Genomic DNA, 27,843 nt, shown 5'->3' on the forward strand with positions numbered 1-27,843 from the left:
CATCCATCCATCCATATTCATCTTTTGATTTCTTTCATCCATCCACCTACCCACAGATGTTTTGTTTTGTTTGGATGGTGGGTTTGAGGTTTTTTGTTTTGTTTCTGTTTTGTTTTTGGTCTGGGTCTGTGTAGCTACTTATTCCTAAGGCTCAGAGTACTTCCCGGATCTCTGGGAGGCAGGTGTATGAACTCCAAGGACCAGAAGCAATCCTTGGATCATAGGGAACCCAGGAGCTTTACTTCTGTCTTGCTCTTCTTCCTTTTTTCCCTGCTCCTCATCTGGCCCCTCAGGATGAGGGAGACTCTCAGGGGCTGAGGAGGGGCCATGTCTCCACCAGAAGACAAGGATGGCCTCTTCCTTTCCTCTGCTTCTCCTAGACCTCAGGCAAGAGTGCAGTGCAGTGACACTGGCCTGGCCTTCCCTCCCCTCCCCTCCCCTCCTCTCTTTTCCCCCCTTCCCTCCCCCTTCCCTTCCTTTCCACCCCTCTCTTTGCCTTTCCATTTGTTTTCTTTTTCATTTTGTTTTTTTTTGGATTGGGGAGGGGGCTGGAACTTAATATGTAGACCAAGCTAGAGTCAAAGTTGTGGCAATCTTTCTGCCTCTACCTCCAAATGGCTAAGACAATCCTGAGCCATTACATAGATTTCGGTCCAGCTTTTTGACAATAGATTCCCCAACCCAGAAATCCTTAGGATTTCTTAGGTAAGCCATCAGTGAGTTCAGACAAGAGGAATTTCCATGAGGCTCCAGGACAAGAACAAGCCAGCACTTCCACCTCCAACACACACACACACACACACACCTCTTCTTAACTCTAGCTGCTTTGTAAGCCAAGTGTGTCTGCCCTGTTCCAAGACCTATGATAACAAAGAATTAGTTGTCAGCCTCTTGAGTCAAGGGGTGTGGTCCCCAAAGTTTAACCTGCATTTGAGGGAAAGGGGACCCTTCCCCTGCACACACCTCGGAACCTTATACTCCAGTCACACCCACAGTCTACCCCAATCCACCCATCACTAAGGGGAATGGGGCATTCCTGTACTCTGTGGGGGCAGCTGTTTCCAGGTGTCTTGTAAGAACAGAAGGTTCTGGTGCTTGGCTGGGGGCCAAGGGAGGAAGAGAACTTAGGATTTCTCATGTCTCTAGAGTTATCCGAGTCTCACACTGCACTGCCTCATTTTGGAGGTTATTCCATATGACCCGGCTCTGAGAAGGTGTGCAGGTTTTTCTGAGTCACACCACAAACGTACTGTGGAGAAAGGAGAGAGTGAAGTGTTTGGGTTCTGAGGACCCTCCACCTGGCTGCCATTGCTCAGATTCCTTTTATTGCCATGTCTCTGGCCCAGGGGCCCCAAGCAGCTTCCGACCTGCTTTGAGGAGGTACCTAAGGCCAGCGTGTGTACTTTCTCAGGGCCATGGGCACAGGGAAACCTCCAGCAACTGTGTTCTAGTGAGATACTTAGGTTTCTCCAAGAAGCGGGGGTAGAAGAAGAGACTGGCCAATCTCAAAAGCTCCCAGCCCTGTGATGGGCTGAAGCCAGGGTCCTCTTAGCACCTACATTTCCTCTCTGTTAGAAGTCACAGCTGGGGGCTGTGAGATGGCTCAGTGGGCCAAGTGTTTGCCTGCAAGCAGGAGGCCCTGGGTTCAATCCCTAGCACCAGGTAACAGCCAGATGTAATGTCTTTGTCTGTAGTCCCATTGCCAGGAAGGAGACAGGCAGATCCAATGGCCAGCTCCAGGTTCAGCGAGACCCTGTCTCAAAAAAATAAGGTGATGAGCAATTGGGGAAGATGCTAGAAACACACACACACACACACACCCCACACGGCATGATTGTGGATTGTAGGGAGGCTTAAATAAACTCAGACATGCAGAGTCCCTAAGACACTAGCTGCAAATTGGCAAGAATCGGTCATGTCCTAACGTCCAAATTGCAACCAGCCCACGGCTTCCCTCAGGATGTGCTGTCCCAGGGTGGAGACTTTCCTTTGATTTCCAGCCCGCAAATTACAAGGCGATTTGGCTTGTGTGACCCAATTAAGAGCCTTCTGACCCATGGATCTCTGTGGACACCTCACCTTCTGCCCCCAGGGGCACTGGCCTCCTCAAAGCTTGCCCACCTGTGAGGACAGAGGCTCCGCCTCCCCGCTAGACGTACATCAGATGGAAGCAGCCGAACTGGTTGTCAATGGTGGGAAGTAATAAAAGTGGGAGAAAACAAAACAAAACAAAACACTTCTTTAAAAATCCCAGGCTGGGCGTGAATGTGCGGGCGTGGACCAGGTCATTAGCCACTCTGCCCCGCCTGTCTCTCAGGGCCCGTTGTGTCAGGTTGCTCCTCCTATGGCTCCTCCTCCTGCCCCACCTTCTCCTCCCCACAGGTGTGTCCCTGGGCTCTGGCTGCCAGCCCCACTCCCTGCCTGAGACACCCGCTGAAGTCACCGACCACGAGACCCCAAGCCCCAGAAACAGGCCAGCAAGTGACCTGCCATGGAAGGTGCCGATACCTCCAGGAGCAATGGGGCCAGCCCGGAAGCCAGGGACGCCCGCAGCCCATCGGGTCAAAACGGCAGCCTGGAGAATGGCACTAAAGCAGACAGCAAGGATACCAAGACAACCAACGGGCACAGTGGGGAGGTGACGGAGGGCAAGACCCTGGGCAGTGCCCTGAAGTCAGGGGAGGGGAAAAGTGCCCTGTTTTCCAGCAATGAGTGGCGCAGGCCTATCATCCAGTTTGTGGAGTCCGTGGACGACAAGGGCTCCAACTACTTCAGCATGGACTCTGCGGAAGGCAGAAGATCTCCTTATGCGGGGCTCCAGCTGGGAGCTTCCAAGAAGCCGCCTGTGACCTTTGCTGAGAAGGGGGAGCTGCGAAAGTCCATCTTCTCTGAGCCCCGCAAACCCACGGTGACCATTGTGGAGCCAGGGGAGGTCCGCAGGAATAGCTATCCCAGGCCAGACTCCGGCCTCCTGCTGCGGTCTAAGTCTGGCTCCGAGGAGGTGCTGTGCGACTCCTGCATCGGTAACAAGCAGAAGGCTGTCAAGTCCTGCCTGGTGTGCCAGGCTTCCTTCTGTGAGCTGCATCTGAAGCCCCACCTGGAGGGCGCCGCCTTCCGTGACCACCAGCTGCTCGAGCCCATCCGGGACTTCGAGGCCCGAAAGTGCCCCTTGCATGGCAAGACCATGGAGCTCTTCTGCCAGACCGACCAGACCTGCATCTGCTACCTCTGCATGTTCCAGGAACACAAGAACCACAGCACTGTGACGGTGGAGGAGGCCAAGGCTGAGAAGGAGGTGACTTGCCAGCCCCCTTGCTGCTCCCCGCTTACCCCTCTCACCTTGACCCTCACTGGGGACTTAAGTCTCCACTGTGCTCTGCTCTTTTAGAAAACAACTCTCATCACCCCCAACCTCCAGCCTGGGGGCGGGTGGTGGTGGTGGTGTCAGAGGTCACTCTAACCGCCAAAGATCTCGGGAGAGGGGCATCCCTTAAGCGAGCGAATAGAAACTCCAGAAAGATTAGAAGAAGCTGGACCAAGTTCATGAACTAAATCTAATTCAGACCAGAGTGTAAAAGGGAACTGTATTGAACTCTCTCCTGGCCTCTGCTCTCTCTCTCTCTCTCTCTCTCTCTCTCTCTCTCTCTCTCTCTCTCTCTCTCTCTCTCTCTCTCTCTGTCTGTCTCTCTTGCTGGCTCCAGGTTTGCATCTGCAGTCTAGCGGCCCGCTTGCTGTGCCCTAAACTGGAAGCCCCCCTTTACCCCCCACCCCACTTTGGGACTCTTACTCTGCTTGCTCTACCTGGTCCCAAAGCCACTCCTTTCATCCCCTACCCCCCACTTTGGCATCCCTTACTCTGCTCTCAGTGGGGCCCCGTGTACTTTGTGTGGCTTCGGCGGACAGGTCTGTGCCTGTGGGTGGACAGCAATGGAGGCAGAGCATGTGTGGGTGGGTGGATGTAAATGTGTGTTTTATACGCACGCGGGTGTCTGCGAACGTGGGTGTCTGCCCATATTTGTGTGTGGGCTACGTAAGTGTGTTTGTGTGAATTCCCCGTGTGTGATTAGGCGGTACTTGCATGAGGAGGGGCAGAGGCAAGTGGAGACTTGTGGATATGATGCACCTGGGGAAGGTATTCTGGGTTAAGGCCCAGCTGGGGCCGCTGCCTTGTCCCTGCTGAGCTCACTCCCCCAGCTGCATGTGGCTCCCCAGGGACAAATCTTCCTGGTGGCCAGTGCAGGGGCTTTACTTTCTCATTAGCTTTTGTACCCCAGTAGCAGAGGGTCTCTCCTCACCCATCTTCCTGATCATGTGCTTGCTGGTCATTCTCATTCTGTGTCTCTTGCCCCTACCCTTGGGCAGCAGGTGCTGAGTTACAGGTGGGAACAGACTCAGACACCCTTTCTTAGAAGCTTCATTTGGTTCCCAAAGATGTCTTCAGCTTTCCCTGACCCCAGCATCCCCTGGCCCCAGCATCCCCTGACCCCAGCATTACCTAACCCCAGCATCCCCTGACTCCAGCATCCCCTGATCCCAGCATCCCTTGGCCCCAGGCATCACCTAACTCCAGCATCCCCTGACCCCAGCATCCCCTAACCCCAGCATTCCCTGACCCCAGCATCCCCTGACCCCAGCATCCCCTAACCCCAGCATTCCCTGACCCCAGCATCCCTTGGCCCCAGGCATCACCTAATTCCAGCATCCCCTGACCCCAGCATCCCCTAACCCCAGCATTCCCTGACCTCAGCATCCCTTGGCCCCAGCATCCCCTGACCCCAGCATCCCTTGGCCCCAGGATCCCCTGACCCCAGCATCCCTTGGCCCCAGCATCCTCTGGCCCCAGGATCCCCTGACCCCAGCATCCCTTGACCCCAGGCATCACCTAACCCCAGCATCCCCTGACTCCAGCATCCCCTAGCCCCAGCATCCCCTGACCCCAGCCCAGCTCTTAGCTTCATGATGGGAGACAGAGGGCAGGAGCATGAAGCTCATTCCTGGGGACTGTACTTGGAATTCAGAACAGAATGCCGGGCACTGGGAAATGAGGCAGCACGAGGAGTCTCAGGCTGCCTGCTAGGAGGTTGTCAGTCACTAGCTGTAGGATGGTGGCTCATTTCTCTCCATATGAAACTGAGCGGCGGACTAAACCGTTTTCACATTTCTCTGTGATGCCCCAGGATTCTTAGAAACATCTCTGAGGACTCTGGGGGTGAGAAGGGGACAAAGTGGGCACAGGAAGCAAATGTTTCAGGTCCTGCTTCCACTGGGAGCCAGGTGAACACATGGGCCTCTTTTCTGTGCAAGCTTTGGCTTCACGGTGAGAGCCTGCAGAAGAGCTGGTTCTGGGGGAGCAGGAAGGTGTGGGCAGCCTGACCTGGAGACACCAAGAGCTCTAAGTTTGCTATTCTCAGTCAGGGGCTGCTGTAGGGCTCAGAGAGTCCTTGACCTCGAGGGCTAGAGATGTGGGTAAGGAAGTGGAGGCTCAGACAGACAGACAAGATGAGACACCCTCCCAAGTGTACAGAAACATAAACACGGAACTGCAGAGGAGAATACCAGGCCTAATGGAGCATTCACAGCCTCACAGTGTACTCTTGACTTCACAGATTGGGGGGCACACCCAAGGAAAGGAAGGAACCTGGCTAATATTACGACTGGGGAAAGATGTGCCTAGGTCTTCTTGTAATATTTGAGATCACCTTGGAAGGGGATGGATCCTGGAGTGACTGCTACCGTGGGAAATCGGGGTAATGTGTGTGTGTGTGTGTGTGTGTGTGTGTGTGTGTGTGTGTGTGTGTGTACGACTGGCCTGTGTATGTTCTTGCAACACAAGGATGGATAAGAGGAGTAGGACTGAGCCACCAGAAGACAGCACTGAAGCAGTCTGTCTAGGGCCAGCTATTATGGGATGTTGGACTTGGGGGACTTTGACCCAGAACGATGGACTGGTGTGAAGCAGAGTGTCAATGCCAGCATCCTCTGAAGGCATCTGAAATGCTCCCACACCGGCTCCCACATGGCTTCGTGCGAGGAAGCAGGCAGAACCAGCTCTGCGGGCTGGTGGTGAGGCCAGGTGAGGTCACCAAGCAGTGGCTGGGGTGGTTGCTCAAAACTGAAGGCGACACCCACGGCCACAGGCACTCATCTCCTGGACCTCAGTCTATGTACAGACTTGGAGCACAGACTGTGCTGGGAAAAGACCGTCATATGTGTGCCATGTGATGATCCCTTTCTCTAGTGGACCTCGGTGTTTCCCTCTCCACTCTGAATGTCCCAAGTGGTCCCAGAACTGCTCACTGGTCTAGCTTATCCCTCTGGGTTTTTCTCGAGCTCTGTTAGGAGATGAGATGAAGAGGGACATGTACATCCTATTTACCCACTGACTTCCCTATCCATCCCAAGTCCCTCCTGCTCTAGCTGCCTGCTCTAGATGGCCCTGTTTTAAGGCATATTTGACATGGTCTCTGAGTTGACAACGTCCTGATAACATTCAAACTGGAGTGCCACCCTAAAGGGGATCATATTCAGTGACTTGTCCACATTTTAGACATTATCTGGCTCAGTTCTCTTGCTGTGCCCTGTGGCTTGATTTCTCATCTTCTTGCCCAATTCTCTGAGCAAGGCTGAGCCACTAGGTGGCTAATGCAGCCACTGGTCCTTGGGTTTCTTGCCCTGCTGGTTCGGGGAAGAAAGCTCTTTGGGCGGATACTGGGGACTGGGATTCAGGAAGAGGAGCCAGACTAAAAGCCAGGGTGCCTAGAATTTCTCTGGGCATTTTCAGGGAGAATGTCTGGTCTAGGTAGGAGACAGGGGCATGCTCAGTTGCATACTGAGGGGGTCAATCAAATGAGAGATTTAGAGACAGGAAACAGGGGGGAAGTGAGAACCAGGCAGGTGGGTGGTGATCCAGTCTCTGTGAAGCTCATGTGTGGGCCCGGGCTGGGCTTGGCATTTGCATGGCTACAAATGAAGCCTGGTGTGGTGGGGTACCACACCAGGCTCAGAGATGCAGAGACTCACATAAAGGCCAAGGAGCAGAGCAGAGGGGCTGGGATTTCTCTCCATCGCTTCAAACCTCTTTTCCCGGTGGGACTGGAAGAGTCTTCTTGTGACCATCAAATCCAAGGGCCTCCGAACAACAGGCTGCAGGCTGGGGTTACTCCATGACTTGTTCGCACACAGAGTCCCAGGCCTTGCTCCAGGAGGTTCTGGGTCACACGGATTCTAATGTAGAGCTGGACAAGGGAAGGTAGCCCAATTCATCTACCAGGAAGCTGAGGCTAAGAGATGGGTGGTGACGTCTGCAGAGTTCATTGCTGGTCTGCAGATGCCAGGGTGAAGCCTCTCACCCCAGGCAGCACCTTCCTCTGACCCGAGGCTGTGAGGAAGCAGAGGGAGTGAGAAGGGACCTCAGTGAAGTCCATGGACAGATACAGGGCTGTTTGACATGGGAGCATAGAAATACGAAATCTATTCAGCATTTCAGATTCTTATCCAGGTAATTACCATGTGTCTGGGAGTACAAATTTGGCAATTAACTGGCTCATTTGGCAAATGTCACAGCCCAGGGCCCATGCAGTTAGTTCAGGCTGACGGAAGATCTTGGCCGGTCAGATTCCTCTCCCGGGGGCCCTACCGGTCCACCTGTCTAGTGCTTGATTATGTCTACACTTGATGGCCAATCTAGGCTGAAGCACCACAGACTGCGCCACCCCTCTACTCTCAGGGGACCTCTACTCACTCAAGGCCATAAGAATTTCCATGCTGGGTGACCCACGCATGCATGCAAGGGCCATCCCTGCCATCAGAAAGGAGAGGCCCCAGACAGTGTGGGAGAAGGGAACAAAGGAAGCATTTAGGGACAGGCCTGGGCAGGGTAGAGCGAAAGAAGAAGCGAAGAGTGGGAGGAAGCCAGAAGGGAGGAATGGGGAGGGGTGGAGCACTGGGGAGCTGAGGCCTGTCAGACATCTGGGGCTGCCTCTACATTCTGTGGGAGGAGGAAGAGTGGAAGAGAGGAAGTTGGAGCCCTTGTGGGTGGGGGGAAGCAGAAAGAGGGGAGAATTGCTGAACTTCACCAGCTTCAAGGAGATGGGAAAACGGGAGAAGAACAAGATCTCTGTCTAGACTGCCCGAGAGGTGCCTCTGAGGACCACAGAATAAGAAGTGTGCCCTGTGATTGCTTCTTGGTTTTTACGTCTGTCTTTCTCACTGTGCACACTCAGGCCAGCTACATAGTCCCTCTAGGTCTTGGTGGCCCGACCCTCGAAGCATGGCTAACACTACTGACTTTCCCAGGGTCTTTGACCTGCAGGAGATACTCAACGGCCCCAGTGACTTTCCTCCTGTGGTCATGGCGTCTTTGGACACCCTGTTGTTAATTCCTGTACGGAAAAAACTGACAAGCGCTAAGATTTGAGGCATATCCCCCTAGAGATCTGACCTGAACCCCTCTCCTCAGTGGGGCAGGACTGCTCCTAGGGGAGAGAAGGGACCATTATTGTGGCACTACTCCCACCCAGGACCCTTCTGTGTCCTGCAGGTCTGGTCTTGCCGACTGCGGTGTGGGTACCGGGTGCCTCCCAGCCGGTGTCCGACTTCCTTTGAGTCCGTCTCTCCTCTGCCCTGACCCATTCCACCGCCCACTGCTTCAGACAGCTTGTCTCCACTTCTGATCCTGCCCCTGCACGTGTCCAGGCTGGTCCCCTCCTCCTCCCAACATAGGTGGCTGGCCAACACCTCCACTCTTCTCTCCAGACCTCAGATGGCCCCTGACCTCCTCCTCCCTCCCTTTCACAGAGTAGACTCCCAGGGCTGATCTCTCTTGATCCTTGGCTTAGATGCTTCTTGCCTTAAGCCACATTGAACTCTACCCCTTGAACTCAGTACCTCCTTTCCTCCTCTTGGCTGGCCAATCCGTTCTTCTAGGAAGGGCCCTTTACTCAGCTGTGGGCCGGCCATACAGCCCCTGCGAGGCGTCTCTTGGAACCACTGCTCACCCCTAGCTCTAGAGTCTGGTTTTCACCTCCTCCCAGTTGCAGAACTTTTTCTGTCCTTAGCCTTTTCTACCTCTATCCCGCTTCCCTCAGGGTTCTCCATTTCCAAGTGTTCACGATATCTTACATTTCAAGTCTGATGTCTCAGCCACTGTCCACCCCTCAGCCTGCCCTCTGTATCCTGACCGTGTCCACACCACATCTGGACTCCATCAGAGCCCATGGACCAGCCTCAGCATCCAACGCAGCGCAGAGTCACCTGAGCACGCCTGTCACGCCTACTGCCTTGCCCCATCTGGGAGGTGCCATAGAGATGTAGCCATGGGGACATTATTCACTCAGTGCTTTCTCTGTGCCAGGTGCTTTCTGGGAGTTTTGCTTACAGATTCCCATCTCTCCTACATCCTCTGTAGTGGGTACGGGTGCTTAGGTTACCTCCATAGCACAGATGATGCTACTGAGGCTTAGAGAAGTTAAGGAACTTAGTAAGACTTCACAGCCTGCCTGTGGGTGGTGGTTAGGGGTCTCAATCTTGGATTCTTATTTGTGAGCTCTGGAATAACCAATTCAAAAGGTCCAGCTGCAGAAGATGAGAGGCCTCCTCCAGCTGTACTTTGACCCTGGTCTCCCCAGGAATTCTTCAGGGATGGGAAAGTTGCTGGGACGGACCCATCCTCTCCCTTCTTCTGTCCCTTGGGATGCAGATCTGTTGCTCAGGCCTGGACCACCTTAGAGTCTTTAGATCACTAGGTCGACCAGCCTTTGTTTCCTGGCCTCTCTGACTCTTCACCCTCAGAGAGCAGAGTTGGAGGTGGGGCTTACTCTCTTCGTTCTCTTCCCTCCCTTCACTGTCTTCTCCGAAGCCTCGTTCCAGAGACCTGGCCAAGTCCCCACCCTCTTTTCTTCCTGAAAGCCTCTCTTCCCCTCGGGTGATGACACTTTCCATGCTGTGGGGTTTTCAGACTTTGGAGGTGGGGTAGGTGCTTACTTAGAACATCTTAGACTCTTCTTGCCCGGAGAGCCTGGGAGTGTGGAGGTGATGGGCAGGACTTCAGTCTCTGTGGCTTCCGCATCCCTGCCTTCCCCACCTCTGGACACCATGTCTAAAAGGCCAGTGGGAGCCTGTCTACAATTAGATGCCCTGCTCTGGGGGTTTGCAGCAAGTGTCCAGGGTATCCCTTCAGGCTCTGCTGCAGACACCCCATAGGCATCCCTCTGTTGGGTGAGTTGTTCAAAGGCAGCTGATGTTGCTCCAGGCCCAGCTGCTCACACCTCCTTGCCGGGAAAGCTCATCATCCTCATGGTTTGTGATTTCTTCACCTTGGCTGTTCTTATAGGTTCCTTAGGGAGATGGCTAGGAAAGGGGAGAGAGTCTGTTTCAAACCGCAGTGATTGTGGGGAGCTCTGAGTCATGTAAGACTTCTCTGAATGATCACTCCCTTATCTTCCAAGCTTTAGACAGGGCTTTAGGAACTCCAGTGAGGTCCAATAGAAAAAAAAGAGATACCCTTGATTTTAGCTTTAGCATCATGCCTTCCAATCTGCCCCAGTTACAGCCGGGTTTTCAGAGAAGGACTTTCCCCCACGTGGAAGCCAAGCATGGATGTAATGCTGATGTCTCAGTGCCCTGATAGAGCCACTTCCCAGATGCCCCAGGATCCAACAGTCTGTGTGCCTCTAAACAGGGGTCCTCTCCTCCTCTGCCTACCCTCATGCTGTATTCTTTCCTTCAGAGAGCCTGGGGAAGAGTCCACGTCTTGCCTACACTGCAGATGCGTTCCCGTTCTTATGAACAGGTTTACAGCTGTGCCTGCCTAGACCGAGTCTGTGCCGGCGGCAATGCCAGCTCTTGCTTGCAACACAAGGCCTGTGTCATGCCACAGAAACATTGCATTGGGTTACTGCTGCAAGCCACTCCCTGGGCAGGGCTCTGCTGGACTGGGTTGAGTCCAGATCCTCTCTTTCACCCATGGCCCCAGGCCCACGGAAAGGAGCAAGAGCCTCCCACCCTTCATTAGGTGGGAAGGATCGAGGAGGCTTAGTCCCTATAAGGACATGGCCGAGCCGCTCAGCTCTAGTGGTCCAAGAGTACACAAGTATGGCGTTCGATGCATTGCTGGATTCTTGGCCACTGGCACAGAGCCCAGCAGATCTGGGGCACTGATACCATTTGCTGAGTGAAGGGCTGTGAGGATGAGTGTTGAATCTTCCCAAGTTTGCTCTTCTGGTGAGTCACCCGTCTGGGTCTCTGGTTCTGTTCCCCTCTCTCCCTGCTCCTGACAACTTCAACCTCCACATTTCCCCGCAGACCGAGCTGTCGCTGCAGAAGGAGCAGCTGCAGCTGAAAATCATTGAGATTGAAGATGAGGCTGAGAAGTGGCAGAAGGAGAAGGACCGGATTAAGGTGAGCAGCCTCAGGCTCCCCTGGTGCACCCTCACTTGCCTGTATTGCTGGGGAGAAGGCAGACCTCCAGGCTTTGGCCCACAGTGATACCCATACTTCCTTGTTTGGGATCTCCCCAGCCCCTTTGACATTCCCACCACTTCCTTTCTCAGCCTAGGTCAGGCATTTAGGTGGGATTTTGCCCGTCATCTGAACCAGCAAACAAAGATCCTAGACCCGCTCTTCAATGAGTCTTCCAATGTCCTCTAATGCCTGCTTTACCCACCAGACTACCCAGCTACTAAATACATGCCATTTCTTTTCTACTTGGGCCAGCATGGTAAGCAGTGTGTCTGCTGTGGCTTGGATAATTTCAAACTAGTATGAAGCTACTGAGTGTGGAGCCTGGCCGCAGGAACAGCCAACTGATTTACTTTGCAAATAAGGTTTGCTCTGGTTGGGGTTTCAGCAAGCATACCCTGACTTGAAGGAGATTGTCTGGGCCTGTAGAGAGTCACTTGAGCATGGAATAGTGGCTCATGTTGACCCACCCAGGGGAAAGAGTCACAGTAGATAAGGAAGAGTAGACAATAAGAAACACCTGCAGACAGACGTGGTGACACACACCTGTAATCCCAGCACTTAATGGGTAGAGGCAGAAGGACCGGTAATTCAAAGCCTTGACTACGGAATAAGTCTGATGCTAGCCTGGTATACTTGAGATCCTGTCTCAAAAGACAGCATTAACAAAGCAATCCACCCAAATCAACCACCCGAACACTGGCATTGTGATCAGTAAGTGGCATCCCTCACTGGTGCCTTTGAATGAGATTTGTGGACAAGTTAGGGCCCTGGGGGTTCTTTGAGTCTGTTGGAAACCTAGATTTTTTTGTTTTTGTTTTTGTTTTTTTTTCTTTAATGCAACACTTCTTCCTCCCCCAATTCTGGACCTAGAGCTTTACCACCAATGAGAAGGCTATCCTGGAGCAGAACTTCAGGGACCTGGTGAGGGACCTGGAGAAGCAAAAGGAGGAAGTGAGAGCCGCGCTGGAGCAGCGGGAGCAGGATGCTGTGGACCAAGTGAAAGTGATCGTGGATGCTTTGGACGAGAGGGCCAAGGTGCTGCATGACGACAAGCAGACCCGAGAACAGCTGCACAGCATCAGTGACTCGGTGCTGTTTCTGCAGGTAGCAGACTCCACCGTTCAGATTCTCCGTCCTCTCACTCTCCTCATCCAGTTTCTCAGGCTCTCATTCATAATTCATCCATGCATGTATTACCCATTTACCCACTACTCATTGACCCACTTATCCATCCATCCACTCATTACTTACCCATTCACTACCTGCCTACTACCCATCCACCCACTATCAATCCATTTATCTACCCATTCACTACTCACCCACTCACCATCCACCCACCAATCCACCCACCTGTTACCTATCTGCTCACCATTCATTCATTCATCCCTCCACTTACTCATTACCTGTACGCTCACTATTCATCTACCTAGCATCGATCCACCCACCATCCATCGATCCATCCATCCATCTATTACCCCTTCAGTCATTACTAATCCACCCACCTATCACCCATTCACTCATTGCCTACTTACCCACCCACCCATCATCCATCCACTCATTACCAACACTCACCTACTCACTACCCATCCACCCACCATTTATCCATCCATTCAGCACTAATCCTTCCATCTGTTTAATTTTCTATCCAGTCTACTCTCTACTACTCTAAGGATGGCACACAAATGTCACCTTGTACCAAGTTCAATTGCTATGTACCAGCAGTGCTCCAGGCTTGATAAGAAAGAGTTCTGTGATTAATTAGTAATGCCTGCTTTGGGTAAGGGAGGAATGGCATAAGAGTGTTGCAAATTTCTTTTATCTTTGATCTAGTCTGTTTGTGTATTCATGCATCCATCTTTCTGTCTGCTAGAATGTTTTGGTACTCCTGGGCATGCAGGACTCTATCAGGTGCCATGGTGAATAGAGAAGTATAAGACATGGTTTCTGCCCCCAAGCAGCTGCAATCCAGCTGGGAAGATAAGACATGTACAATTAGAGAACAATATGGAAAAGTGTGTAATTAAATGATAAAGCATGTGGCTCAGGAGATAAGTGCCTATGGAAATTCAGAGAAGGGCCGGCGGGCTGGAGCAATCTAAGGACAACTTTGTGGAGGCAGTGGAGTTTAGATAGGGTCTTGCAGGCTGCTTAGGACTTAAGAAGGAGGAGGGATGCTCCATCGAAGGAGAAGGGAGGTGTGGAGGCAGGATTGAGTGGGACTGTAAAGATGGAAATACCCACACTTTCCTAGTATTTTCATGTTCCTCTTTAGTCTACAAAAGTCCCCCAAAGCCTACACATCTTGTGCCACTTTCACAACTTCCTGTGTGTATATGCTATGTACACACCAGTGCTGGGGGGGAGGGAGCCGTGGAGTCACTCCTCGGAATCTAATTCAGTCAAGGCTGACTCTAGCTGACTCTCTGTCCAAGTGAGGAAAAGTAAGGCTAGCTATTGAGCTGATCCTAGAGCTCAGCCCTCTGGCTCTCAGCAGAGTCTCCAGCTAAACCAAGAGCTCCCTTGTAGACCAAGGTCCCCGTAACTCACAAAGACTGGCAAAGTCAACAGCTGCTTTTGTTTCTTGGTAGGAATTTGGTGCACTGATGAGCAATTACTCCCTTCCCCCACCTCTGCCCACCTACCATGTCCTGCTGGAGGGAGAGGGTCTGGGACAGTCACTTGGCAACTTCAAGGATGACCTGCTCAATGTGTGCATGCGCCATGTTGAGAAGATGTGCAAGGCTGATTTGAGCCGCAACTTCATTGAGAGGAACCATATGGAGAATGGTAGGTACTCCCTTGTCCACGGGGTTGAGGCTGTGAGTGTTTCTCAGTCAATTCTGCTGCTTGATGTAGACAGGAACCTAGATAGCTGACTCCTCATGGTCCCCATTCACTCAACCATGGGAGCATGCTCAGACTAGGGTTTAGGGATTCTAGTACACTCCCATTGAACTGGCAGGTATTACCAGAGACCTCTAGAGCAGAGAGATTCTGGGGACTGCTTTACAGGTGCCTCCTCTGTGGGCCATTCATTAGCATCAAGGACTGGTTTCATTCAGATCTCCATGTGACAGTCAGGTCTAACCCAGCAGTTGCATACTGCTGCTGCTTGAATGGGCCAGACTTCGAACGGATGAGTTGCAGGCATCAGAAGTAACCTAGAATTACATCTGAGCTTGGAGGGAGGCCCGTCGCCATGGCTGTGCTGAGTAGTGTTGAGCCCACAGGCTGAAATTGGCCTGGTGGTAGGTTGGAGATGATGGGGCATGGCGTGTCTCTCTGACTCACCTGCCCTGAAATCAGCTCCTTCTCTGAGTCATGTTTTCCCTGTAGAGGTCAACTGAATTATCTCACAGAAAGCCTCCTAACCTGAGGAACTGCCCTAGTAAGCCCCATTCTACCCAATCCCAATCCCTTTAGGGCCTGAAGCCTAGGTACTTTCTCCAAGGCCACACCCCAGTGGCTCAGGTCCAGTGCAAGGTCTTCAAAAACAGCCTGATTAAGGCCTCTTAGCCATCGACACACAATGGAAATGATTCTGTCTGGTCTCCAGGTAGAGCACATCACTCTTCCCAGAGGAGTGTGCAGGAAACCACCCGTGTATGATACCATGCAGTGTCCCTGGGTGGAGCACATCACTCTTCCCAGAGGAGAGGGGCCTAGCCTAGGAGTGTTCAGGAAACCACCCGTGTATGATACCATGCAGTGTCCCTGTGAAATATGGGGGATGCTCAATCACACCTAAGGACAGATAAGCCATTTTAGCAAGACAATCATTTGGCTTAAAAATGGCACTCAGATCCTGTCATCCTTTTCCTAACGACATCGCCGTGATCCTAATGGGGATGGTGACAGCTGAGGTGATCGAGGGCTCCCAGGACGCGGGCAGTATGCTGAGCTCCTTCCTACCTTACCCCTTCCCTGCTCCCTTGCGGGGTGCTGCCTCTTGCGGACGTCCAGGTTGATACTCAGAAAAGCAGCCTTTCCAAGGGCCCCCAGCCGATGGGGAGGGGCTACTGTTGGGCTTCACCCTGCTGGTCCTGCTGCTGTACCTTCTCGTCTCAAGTGGGGCCACCACCACTGCTATCAGCAGGATCAGTGGTTTGAGGTAGGACCGTCTTTGTCTCCGTGGTACAAACCTTGCAGGGGAGTACCTGGGTATGGTTTGGACAGATGCAAGAGGACAGTCCTAACTGGGCTAGGGTGGCCTGTGAACCTTGTAGGAACCACCCAGCCTCCAGGTGGCTTGTTGTCCCATTTCTAGGTCATGATGGTTCCTGCCTTGGTCTCTCTGTGCAGGTGTGGTCCGGCGTCCCGTGTAAGGTGTGTAGTGAGATGGTAGCCAGGAGCCAGGTTGGGTGTGCTGACTCAGCTGCCCTGCACCTATGCCATGGGCCCAGGGGAAGTCTTCTTTGCCTCTGTCATGTTTTTGTCACGGTGGCCTAGTGGCTAGATGGTATCTGTTGTAGGAGAGAGGGGATGGGTGGCATATGAGTCAGGCCTGGGATTGACCATCTGCTGCTCCCTGGTGGTGGCTGGACTACCAGACCAGAGGTACATTCCCACCCCCACAGGCCCAGGGCTCAGAGGCACCAGGCCACCTCCAGAGATCTTTGGTTTAGAGGTACCAGGGCTAGACAAACACTTTTAGTCTACCGTGTGCCGGGATCTTGCTAGATGCTGGTGATGGAGATGAAGATGAAGGATAGGTGTGAGCCATCCACTCCTTACCAGAGAGACAGTGAGGAGGATGGAGGAAATAGAAGTAGGAAGTAGTAAGGGACGAGAGGGGGTGGCGGGCAGCAGGGTAAGAGGCGGAGTTGGGCACTGAGAGACAGGTTAGTTGGGGTTTGAGGGTCTGCAGCTGTGTGCAGCTCACAGCTGGCCAGATTGCTGGACCACAGAGGCTAAGACAGGACCTCAGTCAACCACCCGACGCTGCCCGCAGTGGCTGGGCTGAGGTATGAAGGGGGGCCTGGTATCAAATCCCAACTCTGCCTTGATTGTCGTATTACCAGGGGCAACTCACTGCCCTCACCTCCTGAGCCTTGGTTTTCCTTTCTGTCACATGGAGATGCTCATACCTGCCCAAGAGCTGATGTACGGATCAAATAAGAAATGGGTACCAGAAGTGGGTATCTCCTTGCCATGCACACAATTGCTCTTGCAAGGAGGAGACTGTGTGTCTGGGAGGTGGTTCCCTGGAGGGGCAGGGCGGGTGTGGACACAGTGTTGCCACATTCTCTGAGGCTGTGAGAGTTTGGCTCTCCCTGTGAGGCAGCTCCTCTTCCCCACCTGTCCCTCTGCTGACCCACCTCTCTTCCAGGTGGTGACCATCGCTACATGAACAGCTACACAAGCAGCTACGGGAGTGAGTGGAGCATGCCTGACACCATGAAGAGATACTCCATGTACCTCACACCCAAGGGTGAGGGAGAGTATGCTACCAATGGCCGAGGTCCCAAGTCGCTCTCAGACAGGTTCCTCCTGGGTCGAGTGACCATAACTCAGTGTATCTGGCACCTACTTCCTGTCCCTGTGTGCTGGCTCCAGTCTGCCCCTCTGTATTTTTCCCTTGGGTCACCTGCCTCCTTAGCCTACCCTCTAGGGGGACAGCCTGGGGGCCTCTAGGCCAGGCCTGCCTGTCCCTGGCTCAGGATCATCTGAACATTCTTAGACGCCAGCAACAGACTACGCAGTGCTTGTTACATAAGGGTGGGTGGACCGGGTCACAGGCCCAGGGTAGAGTGGGTGTGCAGGTGCGTGTGGGAGCCAGGGGTCCTGGAGAGGAGAGCGGGGTGCTGGAGAGTGGAGGCTGGGGTGGGCGGGGAAAGATCTGGGAAGGCGCTTAGCTCGAGAGAGGAGCCAGAGGCCCTGAGCAGTCACTGACAGATGGATAAATCCACAGTGGGCAGGGCTAGGGATTGGGAGAAGTGAGCTCATCAGACAGGAAGTTCTGTACCCCGCCTTTCAAAACAACACGCAGACTTTTTGGGAGGTTCTAGGCAGCAGAGGGGTACTGGGATTTCGCCTCTGACATTCCTGGGGTGAACCAGGCTCTGACATCAGTCCTGTCCCCTCTCTGCCCAGAGCTCTGCTCTTAGCCAGTTCCATGAAAGGACAAACTGCAGGCCAGATCTCCAGCAGCCCTCTCCTTAAAAGCCCATGTCTGCCTTGTCCTAGTCTAGTCTCTCTGGCTCTGTCCCCAGTCAAGAACTAGCCTGTTGGGGCAGTCCAAATCCCACTGGCTCCTGCTTGCTTCTCCCTGCATAAGGGAGAGCCAGGGACAGAGTGGCCCCGCTGCTGACCACCAGGTGTGGAGAGTGCCACCTGCCACAATGGCTCCCTGAGAGTACCAGGGCTGAGCCAGACCAAGGCTGGTCCCTGTCCCCTCCGGCTTGGCCCCGTGAGTCAGTTGTGACATCTGTAGGTAGAAGAAACAGGTTCCTCTGGTGTCCCTGCCCTGCAGGGACAGGACGGGCAGGACACCTGCAGCTCCCAGGCTCAGGGTGGAGGAGAGGCATGGGAGGGGCTGCTGAGATGTCAAGAGGACCAGGGAAACAGGGCCACTAAAGGCTACTGGCCAAGCCTGGAAGTTTGGAGTCAGTGGGATTAGGCAGGGACAATGGCCCCCCTCCCTTGAAGAAGTTAGTTCTCAGGCTCAGGAAGGAGGGGCTCTCTGGCCAGTGCAGAGGTGGGGTCCAGGGTGGGGGCAGGGCTGTGATGGAAAGAGAACGGGCAGGCAGGTGCTGGGTTGGATGAGCCAGCAGTGGGTGTGGTGTATGGCGTCTAGGCAAGAGGGGTAGAGACTACTGCAGGGCCCTGACACAGGACTGTGTGGGAACCCAATGCAGGAGGGCGGTGAGAAGCCACAGGCTGTGTTGATACCTGGGACAAGTTCCCAGCTGGCTCATTAGTCTTCTGTAGGAGGCTAGGTCTGTCGGGTGAGGACCCAAAGCCTCTGCCATGCCCCTCCCCAACCACGGTCATGGCTTCTCTTTCCTCCTACTGCCCAGGATCCCAGCCTCTGCAGTCCGGTTCAGACAGGCACTGGCTCAGGAATGGCATGTTGGCTTGTCAGCCTCCTGCTCTCAAAGCTCCCAAGTAGAATGACTGAGCATCTTAGCATACTCAGAACCATCCAGAATTCTAGTGCTCTGGGGACAATGGTCAATAGTGTCCCCTCTGCTTCCCAAAGGGTCCCCATTTGGGTGATGAGTTTTGTGACTGCCTCAGGCTAGACCCAGGAACTGTTCCTAATGGGATCCAGTGGGATCTCAGGGAGATGTTTGGGGTCCTAAGATTCCCCTCAACAAGTCAGAGGCCACAGGCAATGATGTTTCTGCCCCACAGGTGGGGGCCGGACATCTTACCAGCCATCATCGCCCAGCCGCCTCTCCAAGGAGACCAACCAGAAGAATTTCAACAATCTGTACGGTACAAAAGGTAGGAGGGGACTCAGCTTAGGGCAGGCAGGGGCCCATGTAGGTGTGCAGGAGGGAATATAGGATGCAGGGACCAGGGCTGAGCCATGGATTGAATTTGAATGTCTTGACTACCCAGTGTGAGATGAATGTAGGGAGCCAGGGCAGGGTGTGTGTGTGTGTGTGTGTGTGTGTGTGTGTGTGTGTGTGTGTGCGCGCGCGCGCGCGCGCGCTAGTGGGCTGTGTGCTGGCTAATGCAGAAATGCATGATGTCATTGGTTAGGCAGAGAGAGAAGCTGCTGAAACCCAGTCCATTTGCTCTTCTTATCCCTGAGGGATGAGTAGGGGGAAATGGGTTGAGTGTCTACCGTGAGGTTGGCTGTGGGGGCCTCTCCCAGCAAGTATCAGGACTGAAGGCTGACAGACCTGAGTTGACTTTTGTACTGTCCATGCAGTAGCTAAAATGATTTATCTAAGCTGCAAATGGAAAGGAGGGCATGACCTGACATGGGTGTGCCTGGAAATCCCAGAGGCACCACCACCACATCTCCTTATGACAGCAGTATGGTGGGGTGGGGATGTGCCTTTCCCAGGAGAGCTGTCAAATACGGGATCTCCTGCTCTGTGTGCTAAGGGGACCACTGGTCTCCAGGTCAGGGCTGTGTGCTCCTGAAGCCTCTGTTTGGGGGGCCCTGATTCTGTCCTGAAGCTCGTGGATATTGGGCTAGTTTCACCAGGCACACCCATGCAGATCCAGCCCTTGGAAGAGTCTTCAATGAAGAATAGGTCCCTGGACACTGGAAGGCCACTGCCATCTGGTGGAGAGGGCAATGGCTGGGCCTCTCTACTGTTCATTAAAATTCATATCTATAGGGCCCGAGAAGCTAGCTTAGTTGGTAAAGTACTTGCCACGAAAACACAAGGACTTGAGTTTGACTCCCACCACTCATGCGCAAAAGCTGAGCATGGCTCCATGTACCTAGAATCTCAGTGCTCGGAGATGGGGGGGGGATCCTAGGTTATGACTAGTCAGTCTAGCCAAATCAGCAAGCTCCGGATAAGTGACCACAGACACCTGATGTTGACCTCTAACCTCCACAGGCACATGTACATCTGTGCATGCCCACCTGCCCACCTATTACCTATCCTTCATTCCACATACAGAAGATGTACAGCTGTGACCAACCCAGAAAGCACCTATAGGAGAGAACAGCAACAACACTGTTAGTAGCAGCAGCGCTAACCACTTCATGACTAGTATATGACTCAGCAGAGGTGTAGCCTTGTGTCCTGACTCTTGCTGGGGGAGGCCCCCAAATCCAATTTCAGGGTGGCTACTTGCCTCATTTCGCCCAATTCATCCATTAGGGACAAGAGGACCACATGGGCTAGTGGGCACTGTTCCAGAGGGAGCTTGAGTTAGGAGGTACTCAAGGCTCTCTGCTGCTGAGGAAGCGCTGGGTGCCTCATCAATGGGGACTCCAAAGTCATCTTGATGCCTTCGCTGTTCCTCCCTCCTTCCCCTTTCTCCACACCACAGAAACATCCTTGCACATAGCTGTCTGTTAGCATGTTCACCCCCACGAACAGGCCACCAGGCATTCTGTCAACTGTCTCTGTCCCCAAGTGACAGGATGTGTTTGTATTTATTTGCTCATTAGTTAGCACATGCATCCATCAAACATGCAGCGAGTACCTTCAGGAATAAGGCTCTGCCAGGCATCGGTTTGATGTTGAGCCAAACAAGCACGTCCCCGGCACCACAGGAGATGGACAATTAAACAGCCAACTGCAACCCAGGGCACAGGATGTGCAGGGTGACGAGAGGCAGCGGGAAGAGGCACACACGGGGTCCTCGGGGAGGCGACATGGAGACATGCTCTATGAATTTGCTGAGGGTGGGGAGCAAGGGCACATCCCAAGCAAAGGACCATTCTGGATCCAAAGCCAGAGGCAAGAAAGACGCTGTTGCTGGAGGAAGTGAGGTCACAACTTGGCTGGAATTCCAGGAAGTGAGTGGGAATGGGTGGGAACGAGCAGTTCATGCAAGACCTGTGGGCTGTGTTAAGGGCTTCCCCCATCCCCCATTCTGAGGACAGGATCCGACAAGATGGCTCAGTGGGTAAAGGTACTTGGTGTGTGAGCCTGGTGACCTGAGTTTGATCCTCGGAACCCCATGTAAAGGTGGATAGAGGTATCCTCTTGACCTTTCCTGTGGGCCACTCCACATCTCATCATACACACTAGAAAGTACAAATCCGTGTCTTATTCTGAGGACAGTGGCCTGCAGGAACACACCTATCCTTTACACACCTTCCACAGCAGGGACGACTGGGCAAGTGTGAAGCAGGCATTGTGGCATCCCGACCTCACAGGCGGCAGAGGGACCAAGAGTCAAAGAATTGCTCTTGTCCTGGTCCCGCCCTTCCTTCTGCAGGCCAGCCTACCTGGGTCTGACATGCCTTCTTTTCCTGCCAGGTAACTACACCTCCAGAGTCTGGGAGTACTCGTCCACTGTTCAGAGCTCTGAGGACCTGCCCACTGTGCAAGGCAACTCCTCCTTCTCTCTGAAAGGTGAGCTCGTGCTTTGCCTGGATGCTGCCCCTGCTGAGTCTCTGTTCCCTCTCTGGCTAGCTCTTCCCTCGCTTTCTGGAGGTGAGGCCTCTGACCTAGATGGAGGCTGAGCCTGGACCTTTGGTGCATCCCAAAGCGGGGAAAGGGGCCGGGCTATGGCAGTGTTTCTTGGGTGTGACATACATGCGGGCTCCTAAAGAAGGGCTGGGACAACAGGTCTCAGTGACTGGAGAGGCATTCCTACCGTCTGGCCCAAATGCTTCTTTAGTATTACTTTCCCAGCCTCTCTGCCACAGAGTTGATTTAACTCTGTTTACCCACTGACTCCCAGGAGTTGACTAGACCCCGCCCCCCAGTCTTCCCAAGAGTCATCTTGCAGCAGCCCCTCTGGGGAAGTGGGATCAGGCCTCTCGGGTGTAACTTTCTTTTCCTATACTTGACCCCTGCCTACTCTCTGTATTCCCGTAGGTCTTGAACTGGTTGAATGGTCTATCCCTCCTGCCCCCTGGGGTTGGGGTCACCCTGAGGATATAGGCTTGAAGCAGTGTGTAGTAGTGTGTAGGGTAGTAGTGTGTACTACTACCTGTGTGTAGCAGGCCCAGGGTCTTTCTCTCCCTCTAGGCCATAGAGGCAATTCTGATGCATAGGGATTTCACCTCTCCCTACACCTGTCCTGGGAGGATCAGACGCTGTGTCCCTTGGGATGGAGAGAGAAAGGAACTGTCTGGGGCACCCCCCCAAAAAAAAACCCCACAGAAACAGTGGTCTCTGAAGTGGCTTTAGCACTTAGTGGTCCAGCCCAGGATAGGCACAGCCTGTATTGAGGACAGGATTCATGGGCTGCTAGCAAGATGAAGCAGGGTATGAGTAAGGGGTTCCAGCCTGTAGGACCCAGGAGAAGAGCAGCCCCTGGGCCAGGCCTGGAACACTCTGGGACTCACCTTGGCACGCTGGCTTCCAGCTTACCTGTTCTTGCTCAAGCCTAGCCTAAAGGCCACCTGACATAGAGGGTAACAGCTCTTAGGCCTCACACATTCCCCATCAGATTGGGGGCCCCCTCCGGCTAAGGCCTGCCCTGGAAGGACCTCTTCTCAGATTCAGGGAACCCACCTCACCCTTAAGCATAGTAACTCACCAGGCTGACTAGGAACGGCCTAAACAGGTTGCCCTGTATGTCAGGAGAAGGATACCTAAGTCCTGAGATCCCCTTCTCCATCCCCTCTACCAGGCCACAGGCAGACAGGGAACACCGGGGGTGGGGGGTGGGGGGGCACCAAGCCAGCTCCAGCTCCCAGGTCTGAGCAAGGCTGTGGGGCACAGGGGAGTACAGTGCCCCACCCCAACCTCACCCCCACCCCGTGAGGTGTTAGAGTCTCGGCCTCCTGGATAGTAGGCGCATGCTGCTAACACCTCTCTCTCTCCCAGCAGGCACTGGGAAAACCCCCTATCAGTTCACAACCTTGGGACAGGCCACTGCAGAGTTTTCCAAGCCACTGGACCGCAGTGGGCTGTTTAAAAACAATCCCGGTACCCACCTTCTTCCCATCCCTTCCCTTCCGCTGCCATAGTAGGGCAGGTGGGCCGTCCTGTGGGAGATCTCTGCCACTTCAAGGGTGTCCTGGTCCCTATTCTTCAGAGCTCCCCAGAGAGACATGCATGTCCCCGGCCCCTGCCATCCTAGCTCACTCTCTCTGGACTTCTGCCTGCTGCCAAGATGGTTCTCCTGGGCCACCCCTGTCCCTACCCTTAGCTCTTACGGCTGGTATGGGTTTTTCTTTCTGGAAACCGAGAGGCGAGGTCTCAGTTCCCAGTCTTCATCATCACTCAGGACCCATAGAATCTTCTCTTTCTCAGGTAGCTCCCACGCTGGACGCTAGATGCAGGGGCATGCCCAGGGATTCTTGCTCAGGGCTGTGGGAAGTGGCAGGTGGTATGGCTTACCCCATGCAGTTGCAGCCTCACTGGGACAGTGGTTGCCAAGGACAGATGCTGTTAATCTCCCCAGCTTCTCATTCTCCAAGTCACAGGCCAGTTTCTTCCTGAACCACTGCTGTTTGCCCTGTGGGCTGAGTGGGGTTTCCACTGTGCTGTGCACTTAAGTTCTTTATAGAGGTCCCTGGGCTGAGAAGGAGGGCCAGGGAGGCAGCAGGCAGCAGGCAGCTTCATCCTGGGTTAGCATCTGCTCCCCAAGGACAGGAGAGCCACCTGCTGGGATCTGGGGCTTGCTGTCCTAACCTTGAGTGACAGTCACACCGGCAAATGGCTGCCCGTCTGTCTGTGGGTTCCTGGTCTGCTGCTAGTGAGCTGTGACCCAGCCAGAGCCAGGCAGAGGGAATGGGATCATGGATTTTGGAATCTGGCAAGCTGTGGTTTCCAGTCCTGAGAGCTGCTGGCTAGCACGTGGCTCAGGCAAACTGATGAGTTAGAGGAGATGGGGGGGGGGGGGAGGACCAAGCGAGGGGCAGACACTCACATGGTACTTGGGTGCAAGTGGAGCTCCATAAATGAGACACATCACCCTGACCCCCAGCACTACAGCAGAGCCAGGAGTCCTTCCTTCTGGGCAGTGTTGGCAGGGGCTGCTGATTGAAAAACTGTCCTGGACTCTGGGAAAGGGACGAGTCTTTGGTGGCCCTTAGGGTGAGTGGGTGGTGGTCCTAGCATTATAGTAGAGACCTGGACTGGGAGACAATATTCTCCTGCTGTCTGTCCCTGTCTACCTGGCTGGCTCCTCCTTCTGTCTGCCTTGCCGCCTCCTTCCTTTGGCTAGCCTCCCAGGATTTCCAGTTGGCAACTGCATCGTCCCAACTGTTGCACACCTCTGCAGGTGGCTGAACTTGCTCTTGGGCTAGATGATGCTTGGGGGTGACTCTGGGGCAGGCAGCTATGCTGCTCCCTCTGTGGGGGTCCCTGAGCACCAGCCCGGGCTCCTCTTGACTGGAGCATCTTGTCTTCCCAGGCTATCCCTCCCTCCTCCGGAGCCAGGCTTCCAAGGCCCAGCCTCAGACTTGGAAATCTGGCAAGCAGACTTTGCTGGTGAGTAAGGTGCACTTTGGGGGCGGAGGTGGGGGAGCTGCGGAGCACAGGCATGTCCAGTGACCCAGCAACTTGTGTAGGCTTTCAGGGTCTGTGGGAAGAGAAGAACTTCTCTGGGTCACGCTGGGAAAATGGGAGGCAGCAATGGCCTAAGCAACCACATGTAGCAAAGGGAGAGAGAGACACACACAGGCTTATATGTAGGGAACCTGGGTAAATACACACTGCCTTTGACCTCAGTTTAGAATCTGTAGCATGGACAGCTCGTGTTTGTGTTTGCAAGTGATAACTGGGCATCCGTGGTGGCTTGGTCTCCAAGAGGTGTATGATTGTAAATTACTTAGTTCACTGGACAGGCATCCCGGAGATGGGTCCCTCTCTTGGGGCTTCTTTCCAGTTCTCATAACATAGAGGCCATTAGGGGTGGTAGTGTGTGTTTGGGGGAGCTGGAACACTAGGAAGTTATATTCAGGATTTACTCTCTAATAACCTTAAGCTGGGATTATTAGAAAGCAGCACTGGTGGTGTGTGTGGCCAAGGACCCAGACCACCTGCTGGCACCTCAGAACCACATACCCCTTTTCAAGGCTCTTCATTCTTATAATACGATGGTGAGATGAAGTGGCCCCCCATTCCCTGCAGACCGGATGCATCTTACCCTTGCCTGGGAACGGCAGTGACCAGAGACTTCATCTCTCCTAATGCTTTCCTCCCAGGGTCTGTGCTAGTTCCTGAGAGGGCTAAGCAGCGTACCGTGCAGGTAGCATCAGGGCTTTGTTGAGATGGGGCCAGAGCTCTTGGCTTCCACTGCTTTTGCATTTTGAGGTCAGAGCACAGGATTTGCTCTGTTCTCCAAAGAGCAGCTGGGGCTGGTTTAATTGGAAAAACTCTTTAATTTGTGGGCGAGAGGAGCTAAGTGATTGCGTGTGTAATGTGGAGCTGGGCCCAAGGGCATCGAAGCAGCAGGACTGTGGAAAGCAGATAATGGGAGAAAATCGTTCCTCTCCCTATCATATACATTCCTGTCCCCCAGACCTGAGTCCCCATAGAGAAGGCTCTCCAGCCTCTGAGGGCTCCAGCAGGACAAGGTTGTGGTGTCCAACTGGCACCTAGTGCTGGGACGATGGAAGCCAGTGTAGCACGCACAGAGGCCAGCCTAAGACTCAGGCTGCCTGGCAATTGGGACCCAGCCATCACCAGCTTGCTACACGATCGTGTATGAGTTGATCTTCCATGCCTCAGCTTTCCCATTTCTAACTTGAATTCCTCAGCCTAGGTGATTGCACAGTCCTTCTAACTCTCACATACTGCGATCCTAGTTAGGGAGGGATGGAAATGAGTACCCTGTTCACCCATTGCCCCAGCCTCTCAGACTGCAGCCATGTTCACTGGCCTGCAATCCATATGTGCTACTGACCCGGCCTTTCTGAGAGGAAAATCCATTCACCTCACCCTGTGGACTGCTTTGGGGGTCCTGGAATGGACCTGAGGGCTGGAGAACCTGGCTTCAGGCCCTGCTTTCTTAGAGCGGCCTCATGATGCTATCCATGCTCAGTTTTCCTTCTTGGGCCTCAGTTTCTTCCTCTGTGAATTGATGGTTGTGGGGCGTTTACCCACCAACCCCACAGCTCCCCACAGTTTTCTTGAGTGCGAGCAGCAGGAAATATTAGATAGAAGGATTTGTTGTGGAGAATCTTGTGGAGATAAACAGATAGAAAATAAAGGATAGCCTCGAGAGGGCCTGGAACTTATTCCAACGGCCCCGACCGTCTCTGCCCCAGGGTTTTTATAGAGACGCCAAGGGGTGGAGCAAAAGACCTCCTCCCCTCTCCCCAGCACAGCCAAGTGCAGACCATCTCAGACACCTGCACTCAGGCCCGTGGTCTAATCATCCTCTATGCGGACCTGCTGGGTAAAGCCATGAGGAACCCGAGAACGGGCTCCCACAGATGGTTTAGCTCAGATCTGGGCTGCAAACCCTCCCGCCCTGGCATTGCCTAGGCCTGCCTCCTGCTGTGCAGGAGTCACAGACCAGGAGTGTCTGGGAGGCACAGAGCAGCTCCATGTCTGACCCACTTAGGGACAGGGCTGATTCCCTCCTGAGACCCTCCTGAGGCTCCTGGTGCTCTAGTAGCCAGGGACAGCTTCACTTTGCTCTTCCATTCCAGCCCAGGGGACTTGACTTCTCAGTGCCCCGAGGCAAGGATTAGGAGGACAAAAGGAGAAGGGCCGATTTCCCCGAAATTGTCATGTGACATGCATGACCCAGAGCGGAGGTTGGCAAAGCTGTTCATGCCTCTGGCCAGAGAGGCTCATACTCCACAATTATGGACGGTGGTTGGGGGAACACTGTGGGTTGGGGCAGCGATTCACTCATTCTGTCCCCATCTGCTAGGGAGAATCATGTAGAGAGCCTAAGCCGACATGTGAAGTGCCTGAGACACAAGAATGATACCAAGAAATGGGGTGGGGCAGGGGATGATGGGATCTTGGAGACCAAATCTAGGTCTCTTATCCTTCTCCTCCTGTTCACTAGCTGGGTGCCTTGGGCAAGTTGCCTATCCTCTCTCTGCCTTGGTTTGCTTACTCATAAAGTGGCCATGGTCACAGTAGCCTATTTAATTGGATGGTTGTAAAACCTAATTGAGTCTGTCGACGGAGAGTCCTTGGCACAGTGCTATGTAGTTTTGTAGAACACAAAGTGCTATGCACATGGTGGCCGCGGTGGCCCTCGGAGGACATTGTGGGAGGTGGATGAAATCCAAGCTCATATACTCAGTGACAGGAATGGGTTCTAGTTAGAATTTGGACGGACCCAGAAGTTCTGATGATATCAGGGGCCACCTCCTGGTAGCAAGATAGGTGGGTAGCTCTTGCAGGTCAGGCCACAGGGCAAAGGTGGGTTGTAGGTTTGGTCCAGCATTGCTTGGGGAGGTCTAGGGTGGGTGGGTTGGTTAGGGAGTTCTGCTATCACCTGGCTAATCACTCCCGTTTCCATTTCCCTCACAGTCTCACTACCGGCCATTCTACGTCAACAAAGGCAGCGGGATGGGATCCAACGAGGCCCCCTGAGTTCAGCATGGAGCCCCGCAACCCCGTTCTCCTGTCACTCCTGCTTTCCAAGCTGCTGCGCTCTTGCAGGGCAGGAGCCCCGCCCCACTCTGCCCTCCCACAGCCTCTGGCAGCCCCCTACCCCACCCCAGAGCACTCTGGCTTCCTCTGCTCCCCTATGGGTTCCTTTTCTGCTTGATGACATACAGTCACTGTGATTCCTATGTGCGAGGCCAAGTTACCTACCACAGGGTGAGAGACAGTTGGGCTCCTTTCTTGTAAACCTCTCCCAAAG

At 53.8% G+C, this 27,843-nt stretch overlaps 1 protein-coding gene across 1 annotated transcript; it reads left to right on the plus strand.

The window, feature by feature from the left end:
- The first annotated feature begins 2,406 nt into the window (after positions 1 to 2,406).
- On the plus strand, positions 2,407 to 27,843 carry Trim29 (tripartite motif containing 29). The gene is made up of 9 exons (XM_059266850.1): positions 2,407 to 3,295; positions 11,302 to 11,397; positions 12,331 to 12,564; positions 14,049 to 14,247; positions 16,790 to 16,891; positions 18,817 to 18,909; positions 21,366 to 21,461; positions 24,421 to 24,497; positions 27,507 to 27,843. The coding sequence occupies exons 1-9, from the start codon at positions 2,492 to 2,494 to the stop codon at positions 27,567 to 27,569; spliced, it is 1,764 nt and encodes a 587-aa protein (XP_059122833.1). The 5' UTR covers positions 2,407 to 2,491; the 3' UTR covers positions 27,570 to 27,843.

This window comes from Peromyscus eremicus, chromosome 7 (genome assembly GCF_949786415.1).
Source record: "Peromyscus eremicus chromosome 7, PerEre_H2_v1, whole genome shotgun sequence".
Lineage (NCBI taxonomy): Eukaryota > Metazoa > Chordata > Mammalia > Rodentia > Cricetidae > Peromyscus > Peromyscus eremicus.

Coding starts and splice junctions, on each gene's coding strand:
- Trim29 (XM_059266850.1), top strand. CDS start 2,492: ATGGAAGGTGCCGATACCTCCAGGAGCAATGGGGCCAGCCCGGAAGCC. Junction 12,565..14,048: donor ACTCGGTGCTGTTTCTGCAG/GTAGCAGACTCC, acceptor GTTTCTTGGTAG/GAATTTGGTGCACTGATGAG. Junction 24,498..27,506: donor CTGGCAAGCAGACTTTGCTG/GTGAGTAAGGTG, acceptor TTTCCCTCACAG/TCTCACTACCGGCCATTCTA.